Genomic DNA, 26,501 nt, shown 5'->3' on the forward strand with positions numbered 1-26,501 from the left:
CTAGAGTGCAGTGACACAACCGTAGCTCATTGCAGCCTCAACCTTCCAGGCTCAAGCAATCCTCCTGCCTCAGCCTCTCAAGGAACTGGGACTACAGGAGAAATATGCCACCATGCCAGGCCAGTTTTTTTGTATTTTTTGGTAGAGATGGAGTCTCACTATGTTGCCAGGGCTGGTCTCAAACTCCTGGGCTCAAGCAGTCATCCTACCTCGGCCTCCCAAAGTGTTGGGATCACCCAGCTTGCTGTTATTATTTAAAACTCTGGACTGGGCGTGGTGGCTCATGCCTGCAATCCCAGCACTTTGGGAGGCCGAGGCAGGTAGATCACTTGAGGTCAGGAGTTTGAGACCAGCCTGGCAAACATAGTGAAACCCTGTCTCTACTAAAAATAAAAAAATTAGCTGGGTGCGGTGGCGCATACCTGTAATCCCAGCTACTCAGGAGGCTGAGGCAGGAGAATTGCTTGAGCCCAGGAGGCAGAGGTTGCAGTGAGCCGAGATCGTGCCACTGCACTCCAGACTGGGTGACAGAGCGAGACTCCATCTCCAAAACAAAACAAAACAAACAAAAAAACCAAAAACCCTTTGGAATCAGGCACACTTAGGTCGCGGCTGTGACTTGAGCTCTTTGTGGCTGGGTGCACTGGAGCCAATTATGTAACTTCGCTGAGACTTCATGCTGTCATCTGTAAAGTGAGTAGAGTGGTGCCGGGAATGTTAAAGCAGGTAAGGGACAGATGTAATGTTTTGGGCACAGGGAATGGCTCGTGGTTGGTTCAATATTTTTGTCATAATTTCCAGTCAGCAGCAGGAGGATAAAGAAGGGGTAAGCGGATAAGAGGTACTGCTATGTTTGAAATGAGTAATCTCTGAGGAGCTTTTTGGCTAGTTCCTGCCGCTAACCCTGGCAAAAGGCAGGTTTGGAGGGTGGTAGTGGGGAGGGAAGGGTACAAAGGGTGTCTCTTCTGTGTTTGGTCACCAAATAATGGCTCAGCATCTAGAACAAGGCACAGGGTTCTAGCTTCGGTACTAGAAAGAGCCAATAATACTCATGACAGTAATGATAACAGTAGTAATAACCAACGCTTACCCGCTGTTTAACTGCTGGTAGTAATTAAGGTAACACTAGCTAATGTGATAGTGAAACCCTGAATCCTCAGAGGCTTAGCACAATGGAAGTTTATTTCTCATTCATGCAAAGTCCTGCTGGGCGTTTGGCCGGTGGCTTTCTATGTGGTGACCCAGAGACCCAGATCCCTTCTGTCTTGTGGTTCCAGCATCCCCTAGGACCTTGGAGCTATTTCCTTCTAGCTGATGGAGCAGGAAGGAGAGAAATAATTTTATGGGCCAAGCCTAAAGTAGCATGCTTTCTTTCTGTCTTAATTCTATGGACCAGAACTTGACCACAAGGCCATACCTGACTGCACGGGAGTCTGGGAAATGGCTTTTAGCCATATTCCTAAGAGAATCGGAAATGCTTTGTGGTGAGCACATTGCAGCTTCTGCCACACCATGTCCAGGCATATAGCTTAGCACGGGGTATTTTATTTAATGCTCATGCTAGAGACAGGCACCATTATTATCCCATTTTGCAGATGAGGAAACTGAGGCTCAGGGAAGTGAAGACTCTGGCGCAGGGTCTGTGAGCCAAGATTGGAGTCCAGGTGGCCAGATGCTGAAGCTGTTAGCATCCAGATTTCTTTTTTTTTTATTTTTTTATTTTTTTTTATTTTTTGAGACGGAGTCTTGCTCTGTCGCCCAGGCTGGAGTGCAGTGGCCGGATCTCGGCTCACTGCAATCTCCACCTCCCGGGTTTACGCCATTCTCCTGCCTCAGCCTCCCGAGTAGCTGGGACTACAGGTGCCCGCCACGTTGCCCGGCTAGTTTTTTGTATTTTTTGGTAGAGACGGGGTTTCACCGTGTTAGCCAGGATGGTCTCGATCTCCTGACCTCGTGATCCGCCCGTCTCGGCCTCCCAAAGTGCTGGGATTACAGGCTTGAGCCACCGCGCCCGGCCAGCATCCAGATTTCTAAGAGGAATTCAGTCATTTTTTTTTTTTTTGGAGAATTGGGTGGAAGCAGTGGACACATACATGGGGTTCAGATATGACCTCCTGGAACCCACAGAACCCAGCAGGACTATGGGGGAGAACTTTGGGGATGGTGAGCCAAGGGTAGGTGTCACCTGGTGCCAGGAGCTGATATCCTGTCCCCTTCCCCCAACTGTTAGGGCCGTGGTCAGGATAGGGCACAGAATAATTCAGTTCAGTCCCCCAAGGACATCTGGGACCCCCTCTGCTGAGCTGGGCGTGCAGGGCTGGACATGCTGGCCCAGGGGTATTTGTATTTGTGGCTTCCCCCTGCTCTGATAGGCAGGTGTGCAGCCTGTAGTGGGGATTTTTGGAGGCTGCCTAGAGGTAGAAGAGTGGGCATCCCTGTGGTTTGTAGTGGCAGCTCTCTGCTGCTGGCCGGTTTAGTTTAGTTTTTTTTTTTTTTTTTTGAGACAGAGTCTCTCTGTCACCCAGGAGTTCAATGGTGCTATCTCAGCTCATTGCAACCTCTGCCTCCCGGTTTCAAGTGATTCTTGTGCCTCAGCCTCCCGAGTAGCTGGTACTGCAGGCACCCACCACCACGCCCAGCTAATTTCTGTATTTTTAGTACAGATGGGGTTTCACCACGTTGGCCAGGCTGGTCTAGAATTCCTGATCTCAAGCAATCCACCTGCCTCGGCCTCCCAAAGTGTTGGGATTACAGGCGTGAGCCACCGCACCCAGCCAGTGGCTGGTTTAGTTTTGCCCAAATCTGGCTTGCTTGCCATTGCAACTTGGCAACATTTATCTTTTCTGCCCTGTTTCTTGGTTTTTCCATCTTAGTTGGGCATGAGCGGTCCAGCCTGGACTGATGAGCATTTGTACAGCACCGTGGCATTCTGGGTCTGACCTCGATACAGTAGTAGAGCCTCAAAGTGCAAATGCTTCGGCCTTGCCCTTCAGTCACTTATTGGGAGGCTGCTGGTGAAAGTGGAATGAGCTGTGGGCTCACCACTTCCCTGAAGCATGTCACCTTGAATAGGTGAGAGCCCAATCTCTCTGAGCCTCAGTTTTCTCATCTGGAAATGGGTTGAAGTAAGGATTTAATGAGATAATGTGAATATGCCCCCTTTGGGGCACAGCATGGAGCAGAGGGCACCCAGAGGCCGAGGGCTGAGGCATAGCAGTGAAGCAGGACGAGCCACAGGCAAAACTCCTCAGACACCAGGTTAAAGAAGGAAGGAGCTTTATTCGGCTGGGAACTTCGGCAGACTTGTGTCTTAAAAGCGGAGCTCCTCAAGTGAGCAATTCCTGTCCTTCTTCAGGGCTTACAACTCTAAGGACAGGAGCCCAGACACATGATGCTAATGACGAAAGGAACAGCGGCCACCACTGGCTAATAGCTCACCACCTGCCAGGTGTGGCAGGTACTTACTATTAGTCTCATTTTTTTGTTGTTTTTGGTAGGACAGAGTCTCGCTATGTTGCCCAGGCTGGTCTCAAACTCCTGGGCTCAAGCGCGTCTCCCATCTTGGCCTCCCAAAGTGCTGGGATTACAGATCTGAACCACCATGCCCAGTCTAGTCTCATTTTATTTTATTTTATTTTATTTTATTTTATTTTATTTATTTATTTAATTTTTTCAAGGCAGAGTCTTGCTCTGTCACCCAGGCTGGAGTGCTGTGGCACAATCTTGGCTCACTGTCACCTCCTCCTCCGGGGTTCAAATGATTCCCCTGCCTCAGCCTCCTGACTAGCTGGGATTACATGCACATGCCACCAAGCCCAAGCTAATTTTTTTTTTTTAGATGGAATCTTGTTCTGTCGCCCAGGCTGGAGTGCAGTGGTGCGATCTCGGCTCACTGCAAGCTCAGCCTCCCAGGTTCATGCCATTCTCCTGCCTCAGCTTCCCGAGTAGCTGGGACTACAGGCGCCCGCCGCCACACCTGGCTAATTTTTTTTGTATTTTTTAAATAGAGACGGGGTTTTGCCGTGTTAGCCAGGATGGTCTTGATTTCCTGACCTCATGATCCACTCGCCTTGGCCTCCCAAAGTGCTGGGATTACAGGTGTGAGCCACTGCGCCTGGCCAATTTTTAAATTTTTATCTATTTATTTTTTTTGAGACAGTCTTACTGTGTCGCCAGGCTGAAGTGCAGTGGCGTGATCTCGGCTCACTGCAACCTCCGCCTTCCAGGTTCAAGTGATTCTCCTGACTCAGCCTCCCAAGTAGCTGGGACTACAGGCATGCACCACCATGCCCAGCTAATTTTTATATTTTTATTAGAGACAAGGTTTCACCATGTTGGCCAGGATAGTCTCAATCTCTTGACCTCGTGATCTGCCCACCTTGGCCTCCCAAAGTGCTGACATTGCAGGCTAATTTTTGTATTTTTAGTAGAGATGGGGTTTCACTATGTTGGCCGGGCTAGTCTCGAACTCCTGACCTCAAGTGATCATCTGCCCGCCTCAGCCTCCCAAAGTGCTGGAATTACAGGCTTCAGCCACCACGCCCGGCCTGGTCTAGTCTCCTTTTAGAGATGAGAAAACTGAGGCTCAGGGAGGTAACCTGTTCAAGGTCATACTGTCTTGAACACCATACTTGCAAGTGACTGAGCTGTGTCTCACATGCAACCTCAGACCTGATACTGACTCCAGAGCTGTGTGCCTAACCACTATACCACAGAGCCTCCTTGCCCCAGGGAAAGAACAATGGGAGGTGGTGGGTGACCTCTGTGTTTCAGGGCCCTGGGATATAGGGACTGTGCTTTTCTTTTTTTTCTGAGACAAATTTCACTCTTGTTGCCCCGGCTGGAGTGCAATGGCACTATCTCGGGTCACTGTAACCTACGCCTCCCGGGTTCAATTGATTCTCCTGCCTCAGCCTCCCAAATAGCTGGGATTACAGGCATGCGCCACCACGCCCGGCTAATTTTTATATTTTTGGTAGAGATGGGGTTTCACCATATTGGTAAGGCTGGTCTCAAACTCCTGACCTTAGGTGATCCGCCCACCTTGGCCTTCCAAAATGTTGAGATTACAGGCCTGAGCGCCCATGCCTGCCCGGTACTGTGCCTTTTGGATTTTCAAATGAATGAAATGAGGATTTCTTGGGTGTTGGCCATGTGACCCCCCGGCACCGTGTCATGTGCTGGTTATGCACACATGATATTCTGTTTCATCCCCGGACGGCTCCATGTGGTGAGTGCCGATATTATCACATCTTACGTAAGAGGACACTGAGGCTCAGAGAGGCAAAGTCACTGTTCCTGGTGCACCCAGCTAGTGGGGGCTGGGGTGGATGTGGAGGGGCCAGAAGCTTCCCAATAAGTGCCCGCAGGGCAAGGCTGGGGCATTTGTAGGTGGGGGCTGTGCCACTGTGTCTAGGTCAGACCTAGGAATGCCGCAGGTGTTGCATAAATGCCCATCAGTCCAGGCTGGACCGCTCATGCCCAGCTAAGTGCCTAGCCTGCTCTGGGTGACCTCATAGCCTGCATTCTTTGCCCTACACCTGTTGTGGGAAAGCGTGCTCCCAGCATGCTGTAAATCCTTGCATTCTTAGCTAACCATATGACCCCAGTTCTGGGCCAGCAAAGATCATCCGGAAGACTTAGGGCTCTGGCCTTTCCCACCGCATGACTACTGACTCCACCCCCTGGACTTGGAGGGCTCTAGGACCCAGCAACCTGTGGAGGGTGGAGAGTGTGTGAGGTCCTGACCTCCAGGTGCCTCCCCTCTTTTCCTCCCCCCATTCCCTCTTGTCTCTCCTCCCTTCCTTTCTCTCCCTTCTTCTCCCCTCTCTTTATCCTTCCTCTTCCTTCGGCTCCCCGCCTCTGCTTCCCTCCTCTCCTGTCCTTTCCCATCCCCTCCCCCCTCAGCCCCCATCCCGCTCCTCCCACCCCGGTGGTCACATGGGGGCGCCCCGGGATTTAAGCTTAATCTGCCTGGTGCTCAGCACAGCAGCCTGGCTGTGGCGCGTGCTGACTGAGCTAGTCTTGGGGTCCTGGGGAAGGGGGCTGGAGGAGTGCCCACAGCCTCCCCCCCATGAGCTTGGGGCTGGCGGGGGCACAGGACATCGAGCTGACACTAGAGACGGTTATCCAGGTGGGTCTTGGGGGCTGTGCCCACCCTGTCTGGGGCGGGGTAGTGTGGACTTAGCAGGAGTGGTGAGAGGTGTGTATGTCTTGGGGGTCAAGGGGTGGGAGGGGTGTGGTGGTGGTGAGGTATAAAGGGCCCGCACTTGCAGTTCCTGGCAAGAAGGGGGGCAGAGGTACACACAGGGTGCACCTGCTGTCACTCCCTCATCCCAGTGCCCTGCATTGGGAGAAGGGGGTCCCTACTTCCAGATTTTAGGATTCGGAGGACCTCTGGCATAGCCAGATCCTCATCCATCTAGGGTCGGAGCCGGATTGGAGCCCCCAACACTGGACTGCCTCAGTGGGGTTTGGGAGTTGCTCGTGGGGTTTGGTTCGCATCTCTGGCCCTGGGTGGCCTTCTTCCAGGGGCGGGGAGCGCACAAGAGGCTCCTCCCACGGGGATTTTTTGGATTCTAATTCCCAGGCTTCACTCCATCTTGAGTGGGCTCCTGGGGACCCATATCTTGGGCAGTAGGACTTTGCGGCTCTCCCCCCAAGGCCAGGGAGCCCCGGGTCCCAGGTCCCCCTGAAGACCCTCTTGCTTTTCCCACAGACACTGGAGAGCAGCGTCCTGTGCCAGGAGAAGGGCTTGGGCACGCGGGACCTGGCCCAGGACGCTCAGACCACCAGCCTGCCTGCCCGCATCAGGGAGATTGTCACCCGCAACCTCTCCCGGCCTGACAGCCCAGGTGCCACCCCCATCCACTCCCCTCCACAGACACCACCCACATTTTACCTCTTCGCATGTCCCTTTCCTGAGCAGTCACCATGATGATCATGACTGTAACTTGCTGTGGGGCAGGCACAACCTTATGACAGAAGAAGCCATTTTACAGATGAGGAAACGGAGGCTCAGGGATGAATTTGCCCAGACTTATTCCGCATGTGGTGCAACTAGAAGGAAGGGCTGAGCATCCCCTCCGTGCTTGCCTGTAGCCTGCTGCAAAGATGTGAACCCCAAATCCCATATTCCCACCTGGGGAAGGTGTGGAGCTGGCTGAACCCAAGATATAGGGAAAGGGCAGCTCAGCTCAGATCAGGGTTTTGCAGAAGTCTGAGTGGATGGCACTGTCCGTGCATTTCCCACGTGGGCAGGAATGTGGATGGTCCCTGCTCCTCTCAGCCGGTGGCACACACTGTATCATTATGTGGCTTGAGGGTCTGGGAAGGGCACAGTCAGTTGCAGCTGGTGTGCTGGCAGCCCTCCGTGATGGAGTTTTGGTGTTCTAACCATTGTCTCTGTTCAACTGACAAGCTACAGACGGGCCCCCGCCTTGGGAGCACCAGGGTTGTTGGCGCCCTGGAGCTCCAGACAGGGAGTGCCTTCACCCTAGCACCTGGTCCTATGTCCAGTTCTCCCGGGGTAGAAGGGAAACCCATAGGAGGTGGACAACCCCGCTTCTCCCGCTGGCCTTTCTTTCCCTCTTCTCTCTTTCTCCTCCTCCTCACAACCTGACCCACGCTATCCTGAGCCCTAACATTTAAACTTCCTTGAAGCCCTTCCCCTGAATGAGGCTTTGATGCTTTTCTGGGAGGATCTGGTTACTATTCTATGTTTTGTTTGCTTGTTTGTTTTGTTTTTTTGTTTTTTTGTTTTTTTTTTTTTTTTTTTTTTTGAGGCAGAATCTCTCTGTGTTGCCCAGGCTGGAGTGCAGTGGCACAATCTCAGCTCACTGCAACCTCTACCTTCCGGGTTCAAGTGATTTTCCTGTCTCAGCCTCCCAAGTAGCTGGGACTACAGGCATATACCACCATGCCCGGCTAATTTTTGTATTTTTAGTAGAGACAGGGCTTCGCGATGTTGGCCAGGCTACTCTCAAATTCCTGACTTCAGGTGATCTTCCCATCTTGCCTCCCAAAGTGCTGAGATTACAGGCGTGAGTGCGCGCCCGCCCCACCCATTTTACAGATAAGTAAAACTGAGGCCCCGGGGAAGAACTGTAATTGGAAAAGGAGGGAGCAAGAACTCAGGGGTCTCCTGGCTCCTAGACTGAGCCTCTCTCCTGTACCTCCAAAACCTGCTGGGACACACTTTAGCTGGAGCTGTGTTCACTTTATGTCCAGCTTTGTATCCCCTCCTTGCCTTCCTCCCTGTTCTCAGCTCTGTTTGCAGGCCTAATCCTGCAGCCATTCCCACCTGGGCTCATCTCAGGGGCCTGGATGGTTTTCTTGCCCTCCCCGTGGGGGGAGGATGTCCCACTGGACCCAGAAGCCAATGATGTACCCACTGTCCCTTGCCAGTCCCGCTGCCGGCGATGGAGATGGCATCGCTGCTGTCACTGCAGGAGGAGAACCAGCTGCTGCAGCAGGAGCTGTCCCGTGTGGAGGACCTGCTGGCCCAGAGCCGTGCCGAGCGCGATGAGCTCGACATTAAGTACAACGTGGTCAGCGAGAGGGTGGGTGCCGCCCAGGTGGTGGGCTAGGCCAGGGCTCCCCCGGTTTGAGGGCATGGAGGCATCTAGACCAGGTCCACACACGGGGCAAAAGATGGGCCCTGGTGTCAGGTTGGCCTGAGCTTGGATTGAGGCTCTGCCACGTTGAGTGGCGTTGAACAAATCGCTACATTCTTCAAGCCTGTTTTCTGTAGTGGGGATTGTAATGGGACGTGGAGTTGTTTGAAAAATAGGAAATAATAGAATAAAGTGCCTGGCATAGGGGCATTTTGTTCCCATCTGTCCCAGGCCTGTTAGGGGTTCGGGACACAGAGAATGAGATCCCTAGAGATTCCTGCCCCTTGAGTTTCTGGGCATCTCCCTGTGCTACCGTTGCCACGGGCCTTGGGGCTGAGGTGGTGGCTGGATGCTGGCTGGAGGCTGGTGTGGCCACCCGCGGTGTTCTGCAGGACATCTGGGGCAGCCACAAGACCTGCCGCCACTGCCTATTGGAATGGGTTCCAGGCAGGGAAGGAAGGAGAAGCAGGCCTGTCTTCATGTCCAGGCAGGTTTCACATCACCTGTGCTGTAGGCTTGTGGGGGTCCCACGGCCTGGGGCGGGAGCTGGGTGTGAGCCGGTGCCAGGGGTGCGTGATGCTGTTGATGCACTGTCTGCTTTGGGCCTCCAGGTGGCCGGGAGGTGACCCTGGAAAGTTGGTGGTGGCTGAAGATTGGTAAGGGAGTTACAAATAGGACCGAGTGTATGTGTGCAGATGGGAGGCATGCAGGTGGCAATAACATATTAATAGCAGCTACTGTTTACTGAGTGCCTAGTATGTGCCAGGCACGTGCTGAGTGTTTCACATTTAATACACCAAGTTCGGGACCATTATGATGCCCATTTAACAAAGGAGAAAACAGAAGCTCAGGGAGGGGAAGCACCATGCTGGGGGCACACAGACAGTTAAGGCTAGACACCAGGTCTTCCAGCTCGCAGCCCTGGGGCTCTGTTTGGTTTCTAGACTAACCCAGTCTAGAACCAAAGTTCTGAAGTTTTGTTTCCTACGTACGGGAAGAGACTCTGGGCTAAGGATTTCAGGGCACAGCTGGTCCCCGCAAAGTTGGAAGGGACCCAGAGAGGCAGCGGCTGGCCCAGGGTCCCCTGTGTGGTAGTGGCAGAGCTGGGGTTGGCGTGGGACCCCTGAGCTGGGCTTGTCCAGGCTGGAGCCCGCACTGGGAGGAGGGTGTGTGTTCCTGTGTGTGACTGTGGGGCGTGTCCGTGTCCTGGGATTTGCCTGGCGGGACAAACCCCCGACGAGTTGGGACTTGTGAGGGAGGTGGGTAGGCGGCCCGCAGTGGCCCCTAGCATCAGGACAGTGGAGAGCTAGTTTTCCCAGGGTCTGCAGCGGGTGTGTAGGGCATGCTGGCCCCAGTCTTGCATTGTCAGTGGTGAAAGCCCTCTCTTTCCTTTTGGCCCATGCATGGCACAGTGCCACACCCCCATGGCCTGCCTCTTAAATGCCACCTTCTGAAGCTGGCCCTGCCCCCAGTTGGCAGGGAAAGGAAGAGGTGGGAGGTGACAAGTTCCTCCTCTGCTGGGACACAGCAGCTGGGGCTGGGACTGCAGCACAGGGGGTCTGGGTTAGTGTGGAAGGCTCCCTCCTGTGGCTAGGGGGGCCCCAAATGGCACGCAGAGGGCGCCCGCTGCTTCAGTTGTCCTCTATCCACCATGGTTTGAATGAGGCCCCACCTGGAGGCAGAGGTGGAATAGGAATGACTATTCCTGGAATAGGAATGACTGCAAAGGCCTTTCCTGGAGGGTGGGTCCCAGAGAACTTCAGAGCCTGGAGATCACCTTATCACAGATAGGGAAAGTAAGTCCTGGAGAGGGGGCATGATAGGCCCAAGGTCAGTGGTGGTGCTGGGATGAGACCCTTGGTCCAGGGCTCTGCAGTTGGGCAACATTCTCTTTCCCTGCCATCCCCTTGTCTCCATGGCCACAGGTGGCAAGTGCCTGCCCCTGCGGCCCTCACTGGCAGGGTGGGCTGGGTTGGGGGGCAGTCAGCGAGATTTTTCTGATCTTTCCAACCCTGCAGCACCCCCGGCATGGGGAGTGGAGGGAGGGTCAGGTCTTTATCCTGTTGACTGCATGTCCTGCAGGGAAACTGAGGCACTCCCAGAGGCCACCTCCCAGCCAAGAGAGAGGATCTCAGGGCCCCCATGGGGGTCCCTCCTTCTTGCTGTCCCTGAGAAGCAGGTGTAGGCGCAGCTGGGAATGGAAAGGAGGGAGTGGCCACGCCTCCCTTGGCTCCAGAGGACAGACCCCCTGGGCTCCCTTGTGTGCGTAGCAACCTGGAAAGACTAAATTGAACGGTGGTCCGAGGGCAGCGGTTGCTAGGAGAGACAGTCAACTTCTTTCATCTCTGGCTTAGTGGCAGCCTCCTTCCCTTTTGAATTACAAGTAAAATTGAAAGGCTGTTTTGTGCGGGGTGAAGTTTGTGGAAAGGGGTGAGGTGTGGCCGACAGGGTCCTGGCTTTGGCGGGAGGAGAACCCGGCAACAGCCTGAACCCCTCTGTGTCCCAGAGGCAAACAGCACTTGCTTCACACAGATATGCAGTGTGGACACGACACAGGCCACACTGGGCCCCACACAGAGACACACAGATGCACAAAACATGCCACAAACAACATAGTGAGACCCTAAAACCGGGCTGCGCCTACACTTGCTTCTTAGGGACAGAAACACTCCAATTCACAGAATATGCACATCGTAACCCACAGCCACAGCCAGATGCTGCACAACCCCACACAGGCACAGAACAGTCACCCCACCACCGCGGACCCGTAACACCCACATGCAGATGACACAGCACGCTGTCTCCCACCTCATGGTTGCACACGGACAGAGAAAGCATACAGTTCAACATAGCCACCAATCAGCCCACAAAGGCATACCCAGATGCACAAAGTGTGTATCACACATACAAGGGAGCCCAGGCACACTCCCCAGACCCACGCACGTGCGGTTGTACACTTGCCTCGCCGACAACACAGACATATGCCCTGATACACACAGCCAGACCCAACACCTGCACCACAACATAGACCTTCAGCCAGATGCCACCTTACCCGTTCACGGGAAGGCTCAGAGGCACCAAACCGTCGACATGAACTCAGCACTTACACACAAACACACACAGGGTCCTGCCTGGAGACAAATGACAAAATAACACCCTGTTCGCACCTAGTGAGGGCCACCAACATCAGTGCACAGCATGTGTGGCTGCCCCAGGCCAGCGCCACCACACACAGATGCAGACACGCTCACCAATGACCTCAGTGGGCTTGGCGCAGACACTTGGCAGGCCTGCAGCGGCAGTCCAGGAGAAACCCCCTACTTCCAACTCTCCTGAACACCCTTGGACTGTGTTCCTCCAGACTCAGGGGCTCAGGCAATCCTGAGCTCAGGCAACCTGCCAGCCTCAGCCTCCCAAAGTGCTGGGATTATAGGCATGAGCCACTGCACCAGGCCAAAATTCCTGATTTTAATCCACTAGAATATTCAGCTTTGCTACCAAGGACCTCACAGCCTCTAGTGATGAAGAGACGTAGATCCCCAAAATTCTAGACTAAGGAAGCGAGTGGTCAGTGATATGTACATGGGACAGATGGAATGTCCTGGAGGCTCAGAAGGATGGGAGGGATGGGGAGGTCAGAAAAACCGCTTTGTGGAGGTGGAATTTGCTCAGAGCCTCAAGGAATGGGTAGGGTTGAAGCAGAGCAGCAGGCACTCCAAGCAGAAGCAAGGCACGAGCAAAGGCGGGGAGGTGCGAGCCCATGGCAGCCAGGGGGGTTGAACGAAGGGCTGGTACAGGGAAAGGAGAGCCTGCCTCAGCGGGGGAGCTTCGGCCTGCTTGATCTTTGAACAGGGGCGTCTGATCGGTGTGAGCAGTCAGCTCAACAGCAGTGTCAGGAGGCTGTAGAGACAGCCCGAAGGCAGGGGGCCAAGCTGTTTCATTTAGTGCATTAAAAACCTTTTAGTTAGTAATCTTTTCTTTATTTTTTCTTTTCTTTATGGCTCACTACAGCCTCGGCCTCCTGGTCTCAAGCAGTCCTCCTACCTCAGGTCCTGTGCGATTCGGAACACAGGTGCATGCCACCAGGCTTGCTGATTTTTTTATTTCTTGTAGAGTCGAGGTGTCACTTTGTTGCCCAGGCTGGTCTTGAACTCCTGAGCCTAAGTGATCCTCTTTCCTTGGCCTTCCAAAGTGCTGGGATTATAGGCGTGAGCAACCACACCTGGTTTAATAATCTTTTCTTAATATCATCAAATAGCCAGTGTCTAGATTTTCCATATGTCTCATAAATGTCACAGATAGGCCAGGTGCAGTGGCTCAGGCCTGTAATCCCAGTAGTTTGGGAGGCCGAGGCGGGCAGATCACCTGAGGTCAGGAGTTAGAGACCAGCCTGGCCAACATGGTGAACCCACACCTCTACTAAAAATAAAAAAATTATCCAGGTGTGGTGACACACGCCTGTAATCCCAGCTACTGAGGAGGCTGAGGCACCAGACTCGCTTGAACCCAGGAGGCAGAGGCTTCAGTGAGCCGAGATCACACCACTGCACTCCAGCCTGGGTGACAGAGTGAAACTGTCTCAAGAACAGGAAAAAAAAAGTCACAGATAGTCTTACTTTAGTTTTTTCTTTACAATTTGTTTGAATCCAGATCCATAGACATTCACAAAATGTGACTGGTGGCTTTGTCTTGTCTTTTTTTTTTTTTTTTTTTGAGACTGAGTCTCACTCTGTTGCCCAGGCTGGAGTGCAGTGGCCGGATCTCAGCTCACTGCAAGCTCCACCTCCTGGGTTTACACCGTTCTCCTGCCTCAGCCTCCCGAGTAGCTGGGACTACAGGCGCCCGCCACCTCGCCCTGCTAGTTTTTTGTATTTTTTAGTAGAGACGGGGTTTCACCAGGTTAGCCAGGATGGTCTCGATCTCGTGACCTCATGATCCGCCCATCTTGGCCTCCCAAAGTGCTGGGATTACAGGCTTGAGCCACCGCGCCCGGCCAACTTTTGTATTTTCAGTAGAGATGGGGACTTCACCATGTTGGCCAGGCTTGTCTTGACCTCAGATGATCCACCTATCTTGGTCTGCCAAAGAGCTGGGATTACAGGCCCGAACCACTGTGCCCGGCACCTGCTTTGTGTTTTAAGTTCCTTTTAACTTATTTGTTCAGGAAACTGGGCCAATTGTCCTTGGAGATTCTCATGGCCTGGATTTTGTTGGTTGCATCCTTATGGTGTCAATTAACATGTTTCTTTATCCCATGTATTTCCTATAAATTTGATGTTGGATCTAAAGCTAGGTCAGATTCAGGTTCTTCTGCTTGCTTTTATTTTATATTAATTAATTAATTAATTAATCAAGACTCCATAAGTAGAATGTATTCTTCCATCGGGATGTCCCTATGCCTGTTGTCTCTCTTTTCAAGATCCAACCCACTCATCAGAGGCTGCAAAACTGTGAGCTTCTCATTTAGTCACTCCTTTTATATTAATTAGAATTCTGGAATGAGGCAGTGTCCCTCCTTAGTATTGGATAACCAGGGGTACAGTTCATTCAGGAAAGGAAAGGATTTAACCTGTATTATGGACTTAAAATACATTTTTTTTTTTTTTTTTGAGACAGTGTCTCTCTGTTGCCCAGGCTGAAGTGCAGTGGCACAATCACAACTCACGTTAGGCTTGACCTCCCAGGGTGAAGTGATCCTCCCACTTCAGCCTCCCAAGTAGCTGGGACTATAAGTGTGCACCACTATGTCCAGCTAATTTTTTTTTTTTTTTTTTTTTTTTTTAGAGACAGGGTCTTGCTGTGTTGCCCAGGCTGGTCTCAAACTCCTGGACTCAAGCAATCCACCTGCCTTGGCCTCCTAAAGTGCTGGAATTACAGAAATGGGCCTGCAAAAATACATTTTTAAGGCCAGGCTCGGTGGCTCATGCCTGTAATTCCAGCCTTTGGGAGGCTGAGGCAGGTAGATCATCTGAGGTCAGGAGTTCAAGACCAACTTGGCCAACATGGTGAAACCCCGTCTCTACTAAAAAATACAAAAATTAGCTGGGTGTGGTGACGTACGTCTGTAATTCCAGGTACTCGGGAGGCTGAGGCAGGAGAATCGCTTGAACCAGGGAGGTGGAGGTTGCAGTGAGCCGAGATTGTAGCACTGTACTCCAGCCTGGGCAACAGAGTGAGACTCCGTCTCAAAAAAACAAAAACAAAATTTTTAAGTAGCCTTGAAAATTTTTGTATTTTACTTTTGATTAAGTCACATGTTCACAAGGTTCACATTTCAAAAGGGTACACAGTAAAACGGCTCCCTTTCACCTCTGACCCTAGATATTCCCCTTCCTGCCTTGGAGGCAAGCAGCATTATCAGCTTCTTTTTCTTTTTATATGTACAATTTTTTTTCTTTTTTCGGCCACCAAGTTACTATGAGAAGCATTATCAGTTTCTTCTTTTTTTTTCAAAATGCAGTCTCCCTCTGTCTCCCAGGCTGGAGTGCAGTGGCATGATCTTGGCTCACTGCAACCCTCTGCCTCCCCGGTTCAGGCAATTCTCCCACCTCCACCTCCCAAGTAGCTGGGATTACAGGCATGAGCTACCACACCCAGCTAATTTTTGTATTTTTAGTAGAGGCGGGGTTTCGTCATGTTGGCCAGGCTGGTCTCGAACTCCTGGCCTCAGGTGATCCTCCCGCCTTGGCCTCCCAAAGTGCTGGGATTACAGGCGTGAGCCACCGCTCCTGGCCTATCAGTTTCTTAAGTGACCTTCCAGGGTTATCTTACATAATCAAATAAAGCAGATCACACACACACACACACACAGACACATGCACACTTTTTTGTATATATGCCTGGTAAAATTTCATCTTCACAGTTCTCGAAGATGCTTTCCTCACATATTAGTTATAATTGGGAGGTGACTCTGTGTCAGACCAGTAAGAACTTCTCCACTGGTTTTCTTAACCACAGAGTGTTCCACTGAATAGATGTACCATCACGTACTTAGTCCCCTTTTGATAGACATTCAGGTTGTCACCAGGATTTTTTACACGAGCAATGCTGCAGTGAACCCCCTTGTGCACAAGCCATCTTCTCTGTGCTGGAGTATATCTTTGGATACGTTCTTAGAGGAGGAGCTGGTGGGAAGGTCCTATGCATGCATAGTTCTCGGAGCTTTCCCCCAGTGCTCTCCATTGTGGTTGTACTCACCTTCCCACCAGCTGTGTAGGGGAGCGCCTGTTACCCCAAAGCCCCTCCCTGTGTATTATGTGACCCTTGTTTTTCCCCCTAGTCTGATAGTGGACAAATGGCATCCCAGTGTAGAGTTTGTGTGTGTGTGTTTTTTTTTTTTTCCTTTCTCTTTTGTTTTTGAGATGGAGTCTCACTATGTTTCCCATGCTGGCCTCAAACTCCTGGGCTCAAGCAATCCTGCCTCAGCTTCCCACATAGCTGAAACTGCAGGTGCATGCCACTGCACCCAGCCTAGTATAGTTTTATTTTTATTTTTATTTTATTTATTTATTTTTTGAGACGCAGTCTCGCTGTGTCGCCCAGGCTGGAATGCAGCGTCATGATCTCGGCTTACTGCAGTCTCCATGTCCTGGGTTCAAGCAATTCTCCTGCCTCAGCCTCCCAAGTAGCTGGGACTACAGGAGTGTGCCACCATGCCTGGCTAATTTTTTGTATTTTTAGTAGAGACGAGGTTTCACCATGATGGCCAGGCTGGTCTTGAACTCCTGACATCAGGTGATCTGCCTGCCTCAGCCTCCTAAAGTGCTGAGATTACAGGTGTGAGCCACCACGCCTGGCCCCAGCATAGTTTTAATTTGTATTTGGGAGTGAGCCCCATCGCATCGCCAGCCTGTGCTCTCTCCCCAAGGGACCTGCTGCAGCTGGGAGGGGAGCTGGCCCAGACATCATGAGCTGTCCAGGAGGCAGGCCTGGGACTGATCACGGACCTGCGGCTGGCAGAGAGCCGGACCGAGGCAGCCCTGGAGAAGCAGGCCCAGCTAGAGGAGCAGCTGCAGGACAAGATGCTCCACGAGAAGGACCTGGCCCAGCAGCAGATGCAAAGCGACCTGGATGAGGCTGACCTCAGTGCCACGTGGGTACCTGGTGGGTGCTGCATAAGGCAGGCGTCCCTGCAGAAGGTGAAACTGGAGGGTTGGGGAGAAGGGAGCATCTGTTCACTAGGCACAGGGCCTTCCTCTGTGAGCTCAGCCAGTCTTCCCAGGCACCCCACTGAGGTTCCGAAGGCACTTGCCCGGTGTATATCATAAACAGCTTAGCCTCTGATGACAGAACCTGTGGCCAGGTGTGGTGGCTCACACCTGTAATTCCAGCACTTTGGGAAGCCAAGGTAGGGGGATTACCTGAGGTCAGGAGCTCAAGACCAGCCTGCCCAACAGGCGAAACCCTGTCTCTATTAAAATACAAAAACTAGGCCGGGCGCGGTGGCTCAAGCCTGTAATCCTAGCACTTTGGGAGGCCGAGACGGGCGGATCACGAGGTCAGGAGATCAAGACCATCCTGGCTAACACGGTGAAACCCCGTCTCTACTAAAAATACAAAAAATTAGCCGGGCGAGGTGGCGGGCGCCTGTAGTCCCAGCTACACGGGAGGCTGAGGCAGGAGAATGGCGTAAACCCGGGAGGCGGAGCTTGCAGTGAGCTGAGATCCGGCCACTGCACTCCAGCCCGGGCGACAGAGCGAGACTCCGTCTCAACAAAAAAAAAAAAAAAAAAAAAAAAAAAAAAACTAGCCAGGTGTGGTGGTGCGTGTCTATAATCCCAGTTATGAGGGAGGCTGAGACAGGAGAATCACTTGAACCCAGGATGTGGAGGTTGCAGTGAGTGAAGATCACATCACTGTATTCCAGCCTGGATGACAGAGCAAAACTCCTTCTGAAAAAAATAAAACAAAAAAACTTGTGCCCCTTACTTCTGCCACCTGGACACGTCCTCAAGTGCTTTCCCATGAGATAAAGCTGGTGGGAACCTCATTCCCGTTTCACAGATGAGAAGCGTGAGGTCTGGAGAGGAGCCGGGACTTGCCTAAGGTCACACAGCCAGGGAGGTGGATGTTAGGGTCCCTGCCTCGGGTTTGAAGAAGCATGGTGGACACAGAGCTAGTGGATTTGAGAGGCAGTGGTGGTCCCCTATTCACCTCTATTGCTCCCCCAACTCCAGAGTGACAGAGCTGGGCCTGGCAGTGGAGCGTCTTCAGAAGCAGAATCTAGAGAAGGATCAGGTCAACAAGGACCTCACCGAGAAGCTTGAGGCCCTGGTGAGCTGTAGCTGCCCCTGAGATGTGGCAGGGTGGGATGGGGTACCGGCCAGATCCATGGACACAGGCTTAGGGCTGGGCTGCCTGGGCCGCCTGGGCCACCCGGGCCACCCCCAGCGTCCCACTCACACTCAGGTTCAGGTCTCACAGGTGTGCAGTCTTCGTGGTAAGCACACTCACCTCCTCCATCCCATTTCTTCCCCCCAGCAGCCCTGTAGCATAATCCTCATGACACAGATGGGGAAACTGAGGCCCAAGAGGGGAAATGCTTGTCCAGTCTCAGAGCCAGTAAGCGGGAGAGTCGGGACTTGAACTCCCATTTGCGCTCTCCAGGTCCAGATGCTGCCTCGGGCAACCCAGCTGCTCCCCCTCCCCCACCAGTGGGACACTCACTACCCCAGGGTACAGCCTGGTTTGGTCACCCCTCTGTGTGGGGCCTGGCCTGGGTTCTAGGTTCGGCTCTCCTCCAATTGTCTGTGTGACATGGGGCAGGACACAGCTCTTCTCTGGGCTTGGTCTGTTCAGTGAGGGCCTCGGGCCTGCTGCCCCTCGGGCCAGGTGGCTGGCCTATGGACATGGCTTCAGAGGCCACCTGGTCAGTGGTGAGCCAGGGAGGGAAGGGAAAGGGAGGTTTGAGATAAGACAGAACCTGGACCACCTTTGTCTCCCTAACCGCACTCCAGGAATCCCTGGGGCTACAGGAGCAGGCGGCCCTGGAGACGGAGGACGGAGAGGGGCTACAGCAGACCCTAAGGGACCTGGCACAGGTGTGAGCCCAGAGAGCAGGTAAGATAGGGCCCTGCCAGGCAGTCCTGGGCTCCCCCGCCACGCCTTTTGGTGGCCTGGGACTGAACTGCAAATGGGTGGGGGCCTGGAGCCCAGGCTGTAGCTGCTCAGCACCCCTGCTAGCTCACCCGGCCCCTGCCCTGGGGAACCCCCAGTGTCAGAGGGGAGGCACGGCCCTTCCGGAGCCCACCTGTGAGCAACGCCAAATGATGTCTTCGCAATAAATCGGAGGCCTCAGCGGCGAGCTGAGGACTGAGCTAGTGGAGGAGGTGAAATCAGGAAGGCTTGTTGTAGGAGGGAGCATTTGGAATGAGGCAGCCCCCAGCCTCGCCTGGGCAGCTTTACCAGCTAACCCCGCGGTTCCTAACTCTGTGGCCTGCTTCTGCCTCCCTCCCCTACCCTCAGGCCATCCTGTGCTATGTTGAGAGGGGCGTCCAGCTGAGCGTCTCCAAGTGTCTCCGAGCCTAGAGCCTGCGGGGGAGGCTCTCGGGCCAGTGGACCCCGTCCCCACCGCGGCGCTCCTAGCCAGGCCGAGGTCGTTCGCCCCGCCGAGGCCCCTCTCCCCGGCCTGCTCAGACTCCTCCAAGCTCGCCCTGATCCACTCCGCCCTGCACAAGTGCCAGCCGCAGGTCCAGGTAGGAAGGGGCTTGAGGGTTCTGGGCGCAGCCAGAGGCCCCGGGGCGGGAGGGGGGCGGGGCTCGCGCCCTCCGGGTTGGGGCGGGAGCGGGGGGTGGGGGCGGGTCAGGGGCCAGGGTCAGGGGGAGGAGTCTGAGCGCCGCAGGGTGCAGCCAGAGCCCTGAGAAAGTGTCTGAGGGTGTCATGACCCCGAAGGAGGTGGCCGAGAGCTCTGCGGTGAAGCCGAGCCCAGAAGTGGGGGTGCTTGGGCAGCTGGTGGAGGGAGGAGACTGCTGCAGTGTTAGGGTCATGGTAGAGAGGGAGACATGTCCCTGGTTATACAGAGCCAGGATTCTGGGAAAAGTTCTAGCAAGGGGAATCAGAGCCTAGGATGAGAGGAGCTCGGGAACTAGGGGCAGAGCCAGGGTAGGGAGGGGTCTGAGAGTGGAACCATGATGCAAAGGGGAGGGGCCTGGGAGCCCTGGGGGTGGGGTCAGAACCCAGGAGACGAAGGTGCCTGGGGGTTTGTCTCGCATCCGGGGGAGTTTGACAGGAATTGTCCGGGACCCCACGGAGGTGAGGGCTCAAAGGGTGGTGAGGGCACATAGTAGGGGAGCGGAAGCTTGGCTCTCAGTCCTAGGCTCCTATCCTGTCCCAGGCCAGGTCCAGGCCCTGGACCCCACCTAGCGTAGGCTAGTGTGTATCCCTGGGACCAGAAGAGGCCTCCCAGGACCCATGTAGACTCTGTGATGCCCACGCCCCGGAACATGGGTGGGCGCTATGAGGCAAACCAGGTCTGGGCACCCTGCGGAAGCAGCTTAGCGACAGCGAGAGTGAGCGGCGGGCCCTAGAGGAACAACTGCAGCGCCTGCGGGAAAAGACCAACTGCGCCCTGCAGGCCCATGAGGACGCCCAGCGCGAGGTGCAGCGGCTGCGGAGTGCCAACGAGCTCCTGAGCAGGTGCCCGGGAGGTCTGAGCTGGGGGGTGCTGAAGAATAAATCAGCGTCTGGGCATAAGAGCAGTTGAGCCTTATGCATGTGGTCTGCACTAATATGGTCGCCCTGAGCTGCATGTGCCTATTAACATTTTATTTATTATTTTATTATTTACTTATGAGATGGAGTCTCGTTCTGTCGCCCAGACTGGAGTGCAGTGGTGCGATCTTGGCTCACTGTAAGCTCCGCCTCCCGGGTTCACCTATTACCCTGCCTTAGCCTCCCGAGTAGCTGGGACTACAGGCTCCCGCCAGCACGCCCTGCTAATTTTTTTTTTTTTTTTTTGAGACGGAGTTTCACTCTGTCGCCCAGGCTGGAGTGCAGTGGCATGATACTGGCTCATTGCATTCTCTGCCTCCCTTGTTTAAGCAGTTCTCACCTCAGCCTCCCGAGGAGCTGGGATTACAGGTGCCCATCACCACGCCCAGCTATTTTTTTTTTTTGTATATTTAGTAGAGATGGGGTTTCACCATCTTGGCCAGGCTGATCTTGAACTCCTGACCTCGTGATCCACCCGCCTCTGTCTCCCAAAGTGCTGGGATTACAGGCATGAGCCACCGCGCCTGGCCAACATTTAGTTTTTATTATTCAGTTTTGTTTTGTTTTGTTTTGCTTTGTTTTGAGTCACGCTCGTGCTCTGCTTCCCAGGCTGGGGCACAGTGGCTCCATCACAGCTCACTGTTGCCTGGAACTCCCAGACTCAAGTGATCCTCCCACCTCTACCTCCCAACTGTCCCTAGTTGGGGGCCAGGGCCTGGGCCTGCCTGGGGAAGGATATGGGACCCATGCCTGAGAGTTAGGTTTCCACTCCCTTCCTCTGTGCCCTCATCACCCTCTGAGCCCTCACCTCCCCGGGTCCTGGGGAACTCTGATCTCAGCCCCGAGGATGCTAGACAAGCCCCCAACATTTCTAAATTTTTTGTAGAGATGGGGGTCTCACTATGTTCCTATGCTGGTCTTGAACTCTTGGCTTCAAACACTCCTTCCTCCTCAGCCTCCCAAATTGCTGGGATTACAGGCATAAGCCACTGTGTCTGGCTCTTTTAAAATTTAATTAAAAATTTTAAAAAGTGAAAATTCAGACTGGGTGTGGTGGCTCACACCCAGCTGACTGACCAACATGGTGAAACCTGTTTCTACTAAAAATACAAAAATTAACCAGGCATGGTGGCATGCTCCTGTAATCCCAGCTACTTGGGAGGCTGAGGTGGGAGAATCAGTTGAACCCTAGAGGCGGAAGTTGCAATGAGCCAGGATCGTGTCACCGCATTCCAGGTTGGGAGATGAGGAAGACTTCGTCTCCAAAAAAAAAAAAAAAAGGCTGGTTGCGGTGGCTCACACCTGTAATCCCAGCACTTGGGGAGGCCGAGGTGGGCGGATCACGAGGTCAGGAGATCGAGACCATCCTGGCTAACATGGTGAAACCCGGTCTCTACCAAAAATACAAAAACAAAATTAGCTGGGCATGGTGGCAGGCACCTGTAGTCCCAGCTACTGGAAGGCTGAGGTGGGACAATGGTGTGAACCTGGGAGGCAAAGCTTGCAGTGAGCTGAGATCACACCACTATACTCCAGTCTGGGTGACAGATTGAGACTCCATCTGAAAAAAAAAAAAAAAAAGAAAAAGAAAAAAGAAGAAGAAAATTCAGTTTTTTAGTTGCCTTAGCCACATTTCAAGCATTCATCAACCATACGTGGCCATAGAACATTCTGTCATCTCGGAGAGTTCTATTGACAGCACTATTCTGGACTGTATTTCTTGGAGTTTTAAAATTTTATTTTATTTTAATTTTTTATTTTTTTTATTTCAGAGGTGGGGTCTTGCTGTGTTGCTCAGGATGGTCTCAAACTTCTGGCCTCAAGCAATTACGCTGCCTCAGCCTCCCCAAATGCTGATATTACAGGCAAAAGCCACCATGTCTAGCCTTGAAGATTTTTTTTTTCTTTTAATTTGAGACAGGGTCCTGTTCTGTCACCCAGGCTGGAGTGCAGTGGTGCAATCTCACTTCACTGCAACCTCCACCTCCTAGGCTTAAGTGATCCTCCCATCTCAGCCTCCTGAGTAGCTGGGACTACAGGCACACACCACCATGCCTGGCTAATTTTTCTGTTTTTTGTAGAGATGGGGTTTTGACATGTTGTCCAGGCTGATCTCTAACTCTTGAGCTCAAATGATCCACGCATATCGGCCTCCCAAAATACTGGGATTATAGGTGTGAGCCATCACGCCAGGCACCTTGAAGATTTTTAAGACAAGAAATTATCCACTACTTTTTTTCCCCCCCCACTCGTATTGCCCATCGCATGATCTTGGCTCACTGCAACCTCCACCTCCCGGGTTCAAGTGATTCTCTTGCCTCAGCCTCCCTGGTAGCTGGGATTACAGGTGCCTGCCACCATGCCTGGCTAATTTTTATATTTTTAGTAGAGATGGGGTTTCAGGCCGGGCGCGGTGGCTCAAGCCTGTAATCCCAGCACTTTGGGAGGCCGAGACGGGTGGATCACGAGGTCAGGAGATCGAGACCATCCTGGCTAACACCGTGAAACCCCGTCTCTACTAAAAAAAAAAAATACAAAAAAACTAGCCGGGCGAGGTGGCGGGCGCCTGTGGTCCCAGCTACTCCGGAGGCTGAGGCAGGAGAATAGCATAAACCCGGGAGGCGGAGCTTGCAGTGAGCTGAGATCCAGCCACTGTACTCCAGCCCGGGCTACAGAGCAAGACTCCGTCTCAAAAAAAAAAAAAAAAAAAAGAGATGGGGTTTCACCATGTTGGCTAGGCTGGTGTCGAACTCCTGACCTCAGGTGATTCACCCACCTTGGTATCCCAAAGTGCTGGATTACAGGCATGAGCCACCGTTCTTGGCACCTTGAAGATTTTTAAGACAATAAATTATCCACTTAGCTGCCAGGTTGTTTTTGATATTTTGTTGTTTGGTTTTTGTCTTCATAAATGTAACGATCTTATGAAAAGTTTGAAAAATAGAAATAAAAAGACAGCGCCTTCTCACAGCCTCATCTGCCCATCCTAACTCATTTAGGGCACTGGTTTTCCTTCCCATCGTGTCTCCTGGCAGTGAGATAGCAAATGTTTCCTCCACACCTACTGTGTGCCAGGCTCTTGGCCGAGTGTTTTTTATGTACTCTGTCATTTAGTCTTCCTGTCAAACTCATGCAATTCGGAACTCTGTTGTTGTAAGCTTGAGAGACTCGCTCAGACTCATACAGCCTGTGTGGCTGGGGGTGGCAGGGTGGGAATTGGAAGTCAGGTCCACGTGAGGGTAAACCGAGGCTTTCCATGTCTGGAAAGGAGAAGGTCTTTTTAAGTAGTTGTGTTCACAGCATACATCCCGTTTTGCATTCTGCTATTTTTACTTAACAGCACATTGTCACCTGGGCATGGTGATTCACGCCTGTAAACCCAACACTTTGGGAGGCCAAGGCAGGTGGGTCACTTGAGGTCAGGAGTTTGAGACCAGCCTGGCCAACATGGCAAAACCCCATCTCTACTAAAAATAAAAAAATTGGCCGGGCATAGTGGCTCACGCCTGTAATCCCAGAACTTTGGGAGGGTGAGGCGGGAGGACCAACTGAGGTTGGGAGTTCGAGACCAGCCTGACCAACATGGGGAAACCCTGTGTCTACTAAAAATGCAAAATTAACCGTCCGTGGTGGTGCATACCTGTAATCCCAGCTACTTGGGAGGCTGAGGCAGGAGAATCGCTTGAACCTGGGAGGCAAGTTTGTGGTGAACTGAGATCACGCCATTACACTCCAGCCAGGGCAACAAGAGTGAGAGTCTGTTTCAAAAATAAATAAATAAATAAATAAAAATAAAAGGAAAAAATAAAAAAAATTAGGGCTAGGTGTAGTGGCTCACGCCTTTATTCCCAGCAATTTGGGAGGCTGAGGCAGGCAGATCACTTGAGGTCAGAAGTTTGAAACCAGCCTGGCCAACATGGTGAAACCCCGCTTCTAACTAAAAATGCAAAAATTAGTTGGGTGTGGTGATAGGCGCCTATAATCCCAGCTACTTGGGAGGCTGAGGCAGGAGAATCGCTTGAAGTCTGGAGGTGGAGGTTGCAGCAAGCTGAGATTGTGTCACTGCACTCCAGCCTGGGCGACAGAGTGAGACTCTGTCTTAAAAAAAAAAATTGCTGGGCCGGGCGCGGTGGCTCAAGCCTGTAATCCCAGCACTTTGGGAGGCTGAGACGGGCGGATCACGAGGTCAGAAGATCGAGACCATCCTGGCTAACACAATGAAACCCCGTCTCCACTAAAAATACAAAAAAATTAGCCGGGCGTGGTGGCGGCGCCTGTAGTCCCAGCTACTCGGGAGGCTGAGGCAGGAGAATGGCGGGAACCCGGGAGGCGGGGCTTGCAGTGAGCCGAGATCTGGCCACTGCACTCCAGCCTGGGCGACAGAGCGAGACTCCGCCTCAAAAAAAAAAAAAAAAAAAATTGCTGGATGCTGTGGCTCACACTTGTAATCCCAGCACTTTGGGAGGCCGAGGCGGGCAGATCACGAGGTCAGGAGATCAAGATCATGCTGCTGACACGGTGAAACCCCGTCTCTACTAATAATACAAAAAATTAGCCAGGCGTGGTGACAGGCGTCTATAGTCCCAGCTACTCAGGAGGCTGAGGCAGGAGAATGGTGTGAACCTGGGAGTCGGAGCTTGCAGTAAGCCGAGATCGTGCCACTGCACTCCAGCCTGGGTGACAGAGCGAGACTCTGTCTTAAAAAAAAAAAAAAAAAAATCACATCGTGAAGTTTTTTTGCACCTACTGCAAGTGAGGAAAGAAGCAGCTCACAGCAAGTCTTTGGGGTTCCTGTTGCTGCCTTCTCCTCCCGCCCCTGCTGTGGCCACCATGTGCCTATGTAGCAGGAAGCTGTGGGATGTGCAGACTCAGCTCTATTGGGCTTCCCAGAATGGAGGGGCATGGGGTGTTTATAGGGGGCATTTCCTGGTCACATGGCCTAGCAGAGCTGGTGGCACAATTGCCCGTGTGTCCCAGCAGCCTAGCCTGGCCTCTTCTACCTGGCAGGGTGCTTGGAGATAATGTCAGCACCTCCATCCACTCCAAGTGGGCGCGCTGGGAAGAAGGAAAACCAGGTTCTTCTGCTGGAGGGTGTGAGTGAAATGAGTCAGCCATGGGCATGGTCAGGGAAGGCTTCCTGGAGGCAGGTGCCTTGGAAGACGGAAGGATGTAGCTCATGGCTAGGGGAGCAGCCAGCCACCTTCCCTGGAGAGAGCAGACCCAGCATCCCCTCTGTTCCCCCTTCCTCTTGCCCTGAAGGGAGAAGAGCAACCTGGCCCACAGCCTGCAGGTTTCACATTTCAAGCACTCATCAACCATACATGGCCACAGAACATTCTGTCATCTCAGAGAGTTCTATTGACAGCACTATTCTGGACTGTATTTATTTATTTATTTATTTTGAGACGGAGTCTCGCTCTGTTGCCCAGGCTGGAGTGCAGTGGCCGGATCTCAACTCACTGCAAGCTCCGCCTCCCGGGTTTACGCCATTCTCCTGCCTCAGCCTCCCAAGTAGCTGGGACTACAGGCGCCCGCCACCTCGCCTGGCTAGTTTTTTGTATTTTTTAGTAGAGACGGGGTTTCACCGTGTTAGCCAGGATGGTCTCAATCTCCTGACCTCGTGATCCACCCGTCTCGGCCTCCCAAATCGCTGGGATTACAGGCTTGAGCCACCGCGCCCAGCTCTTTTTTTTTTTTTTTTTAGAGATGGGGTCTTGCTGTGTTGCTCAGGATGGTCTCAAACTCCTGGCCTCAAGCAATTCCCCTGCCTCGGCCTCCCAAAATGCTGAGATTACAGGCATAAGCCACCATGCCTAGCCTTGAAGATTTTTTTTTTTTTTTTTAATTTGAGACAGAGTCTTGTTCTGTCACCCAGGCTGGAGTACAGTGGTGTGATCTCAGTTCACTGCAACCTCCACCTCCTAGGCTTAAGTGATCATCCCAACTCAGCCTCCCGAGTAGCTTGGACTACAGGTACACACCACCACACCTGGCTAATTTTTCTGTTTCTTGTAGAGATGGGGTTTCACCATGTTGCCCAGGCTGATCTCTAATTCCTGAGCTCAAATGATCCACCCATCTCAGCCTCCCAAAGTACTGGGATTATAGGTGTGAGCCATCACACCAGGCACCTTGAAGTTTTTTTTTTTTTTTGAGATGGAGTCTTGCTCTGTTGCC

The 26,501-nt window shown here is 52.8% G+C and overlaps 1 protein-coding gene and 1 pseudogene across 1 annotated transcript; both read left to right on the forward strand.

Annotated features, from left to right (window-relative positions):
- Positions 1–26,501, forward strand: part of LOC102134406 (uncharacterized) — a 48,256-nt pseudogene that overhangs the window by 10,108 nt on the left and 11,647 nt on the right.
- LOC135967166 (rootletin-like) lies at positions 5,967–15,399 on the forward strand. The gene is made up of 3 exons (XM_065529225.1): positions 5,967–6,133; positions 6,719–6,854; positions 8,407–15,399. The coding sequence occupies exons 1-3, from the start codon at positions 6,074–6,076 to the stop codon at positions 8,586–8,588; spliced, it is 378 nt and encodes a 125-aa protein (XP_065385297.1). The 5' UTR covers positions 5,967–6,073; the 3' UTR covers positions 8,589–15,399.

The sequence above is a fragment of the Macaca fascicularis genome, chromosome 1 (genome assembly GCF_037993035.2).
Source record: "Macaca fascicularis isolate 582-1 chromosome 1, T2T-MFA8v1.1".
Taxonomy (NCBI): Eukaryota; Metazoa; Chordata; class Mammalia; order Primates; family Cercopithecidae; genus Macaca; species Macaca fascicularis.

Excerpts from the sequence above, each read along its gene's own strand:
- LOC135967166 (XM_065529225.1), top strand. The coding sequence starts at position 6,074 with ATGAGCTTGGGGCTGGCGGGGGCACAGGACATCGAGCTGACACTAGAG. Across the intron at positions 6,134-6,718 it reads CACTAGAGACGGTTATCCAG|ACACTGGAGAGCAGCGTCCT; the intron begins GTGGGTCTTGGG and ends CTTTTCCCACAG. Across the intron at positions 6,855-8,406 it reads CTCCCGGCCTGACAGCCCAG|TCCCGCTGCCGGCGATGGAG; the intron begins GTGCCACCCCCA and ends GTCCCTTGCCAG.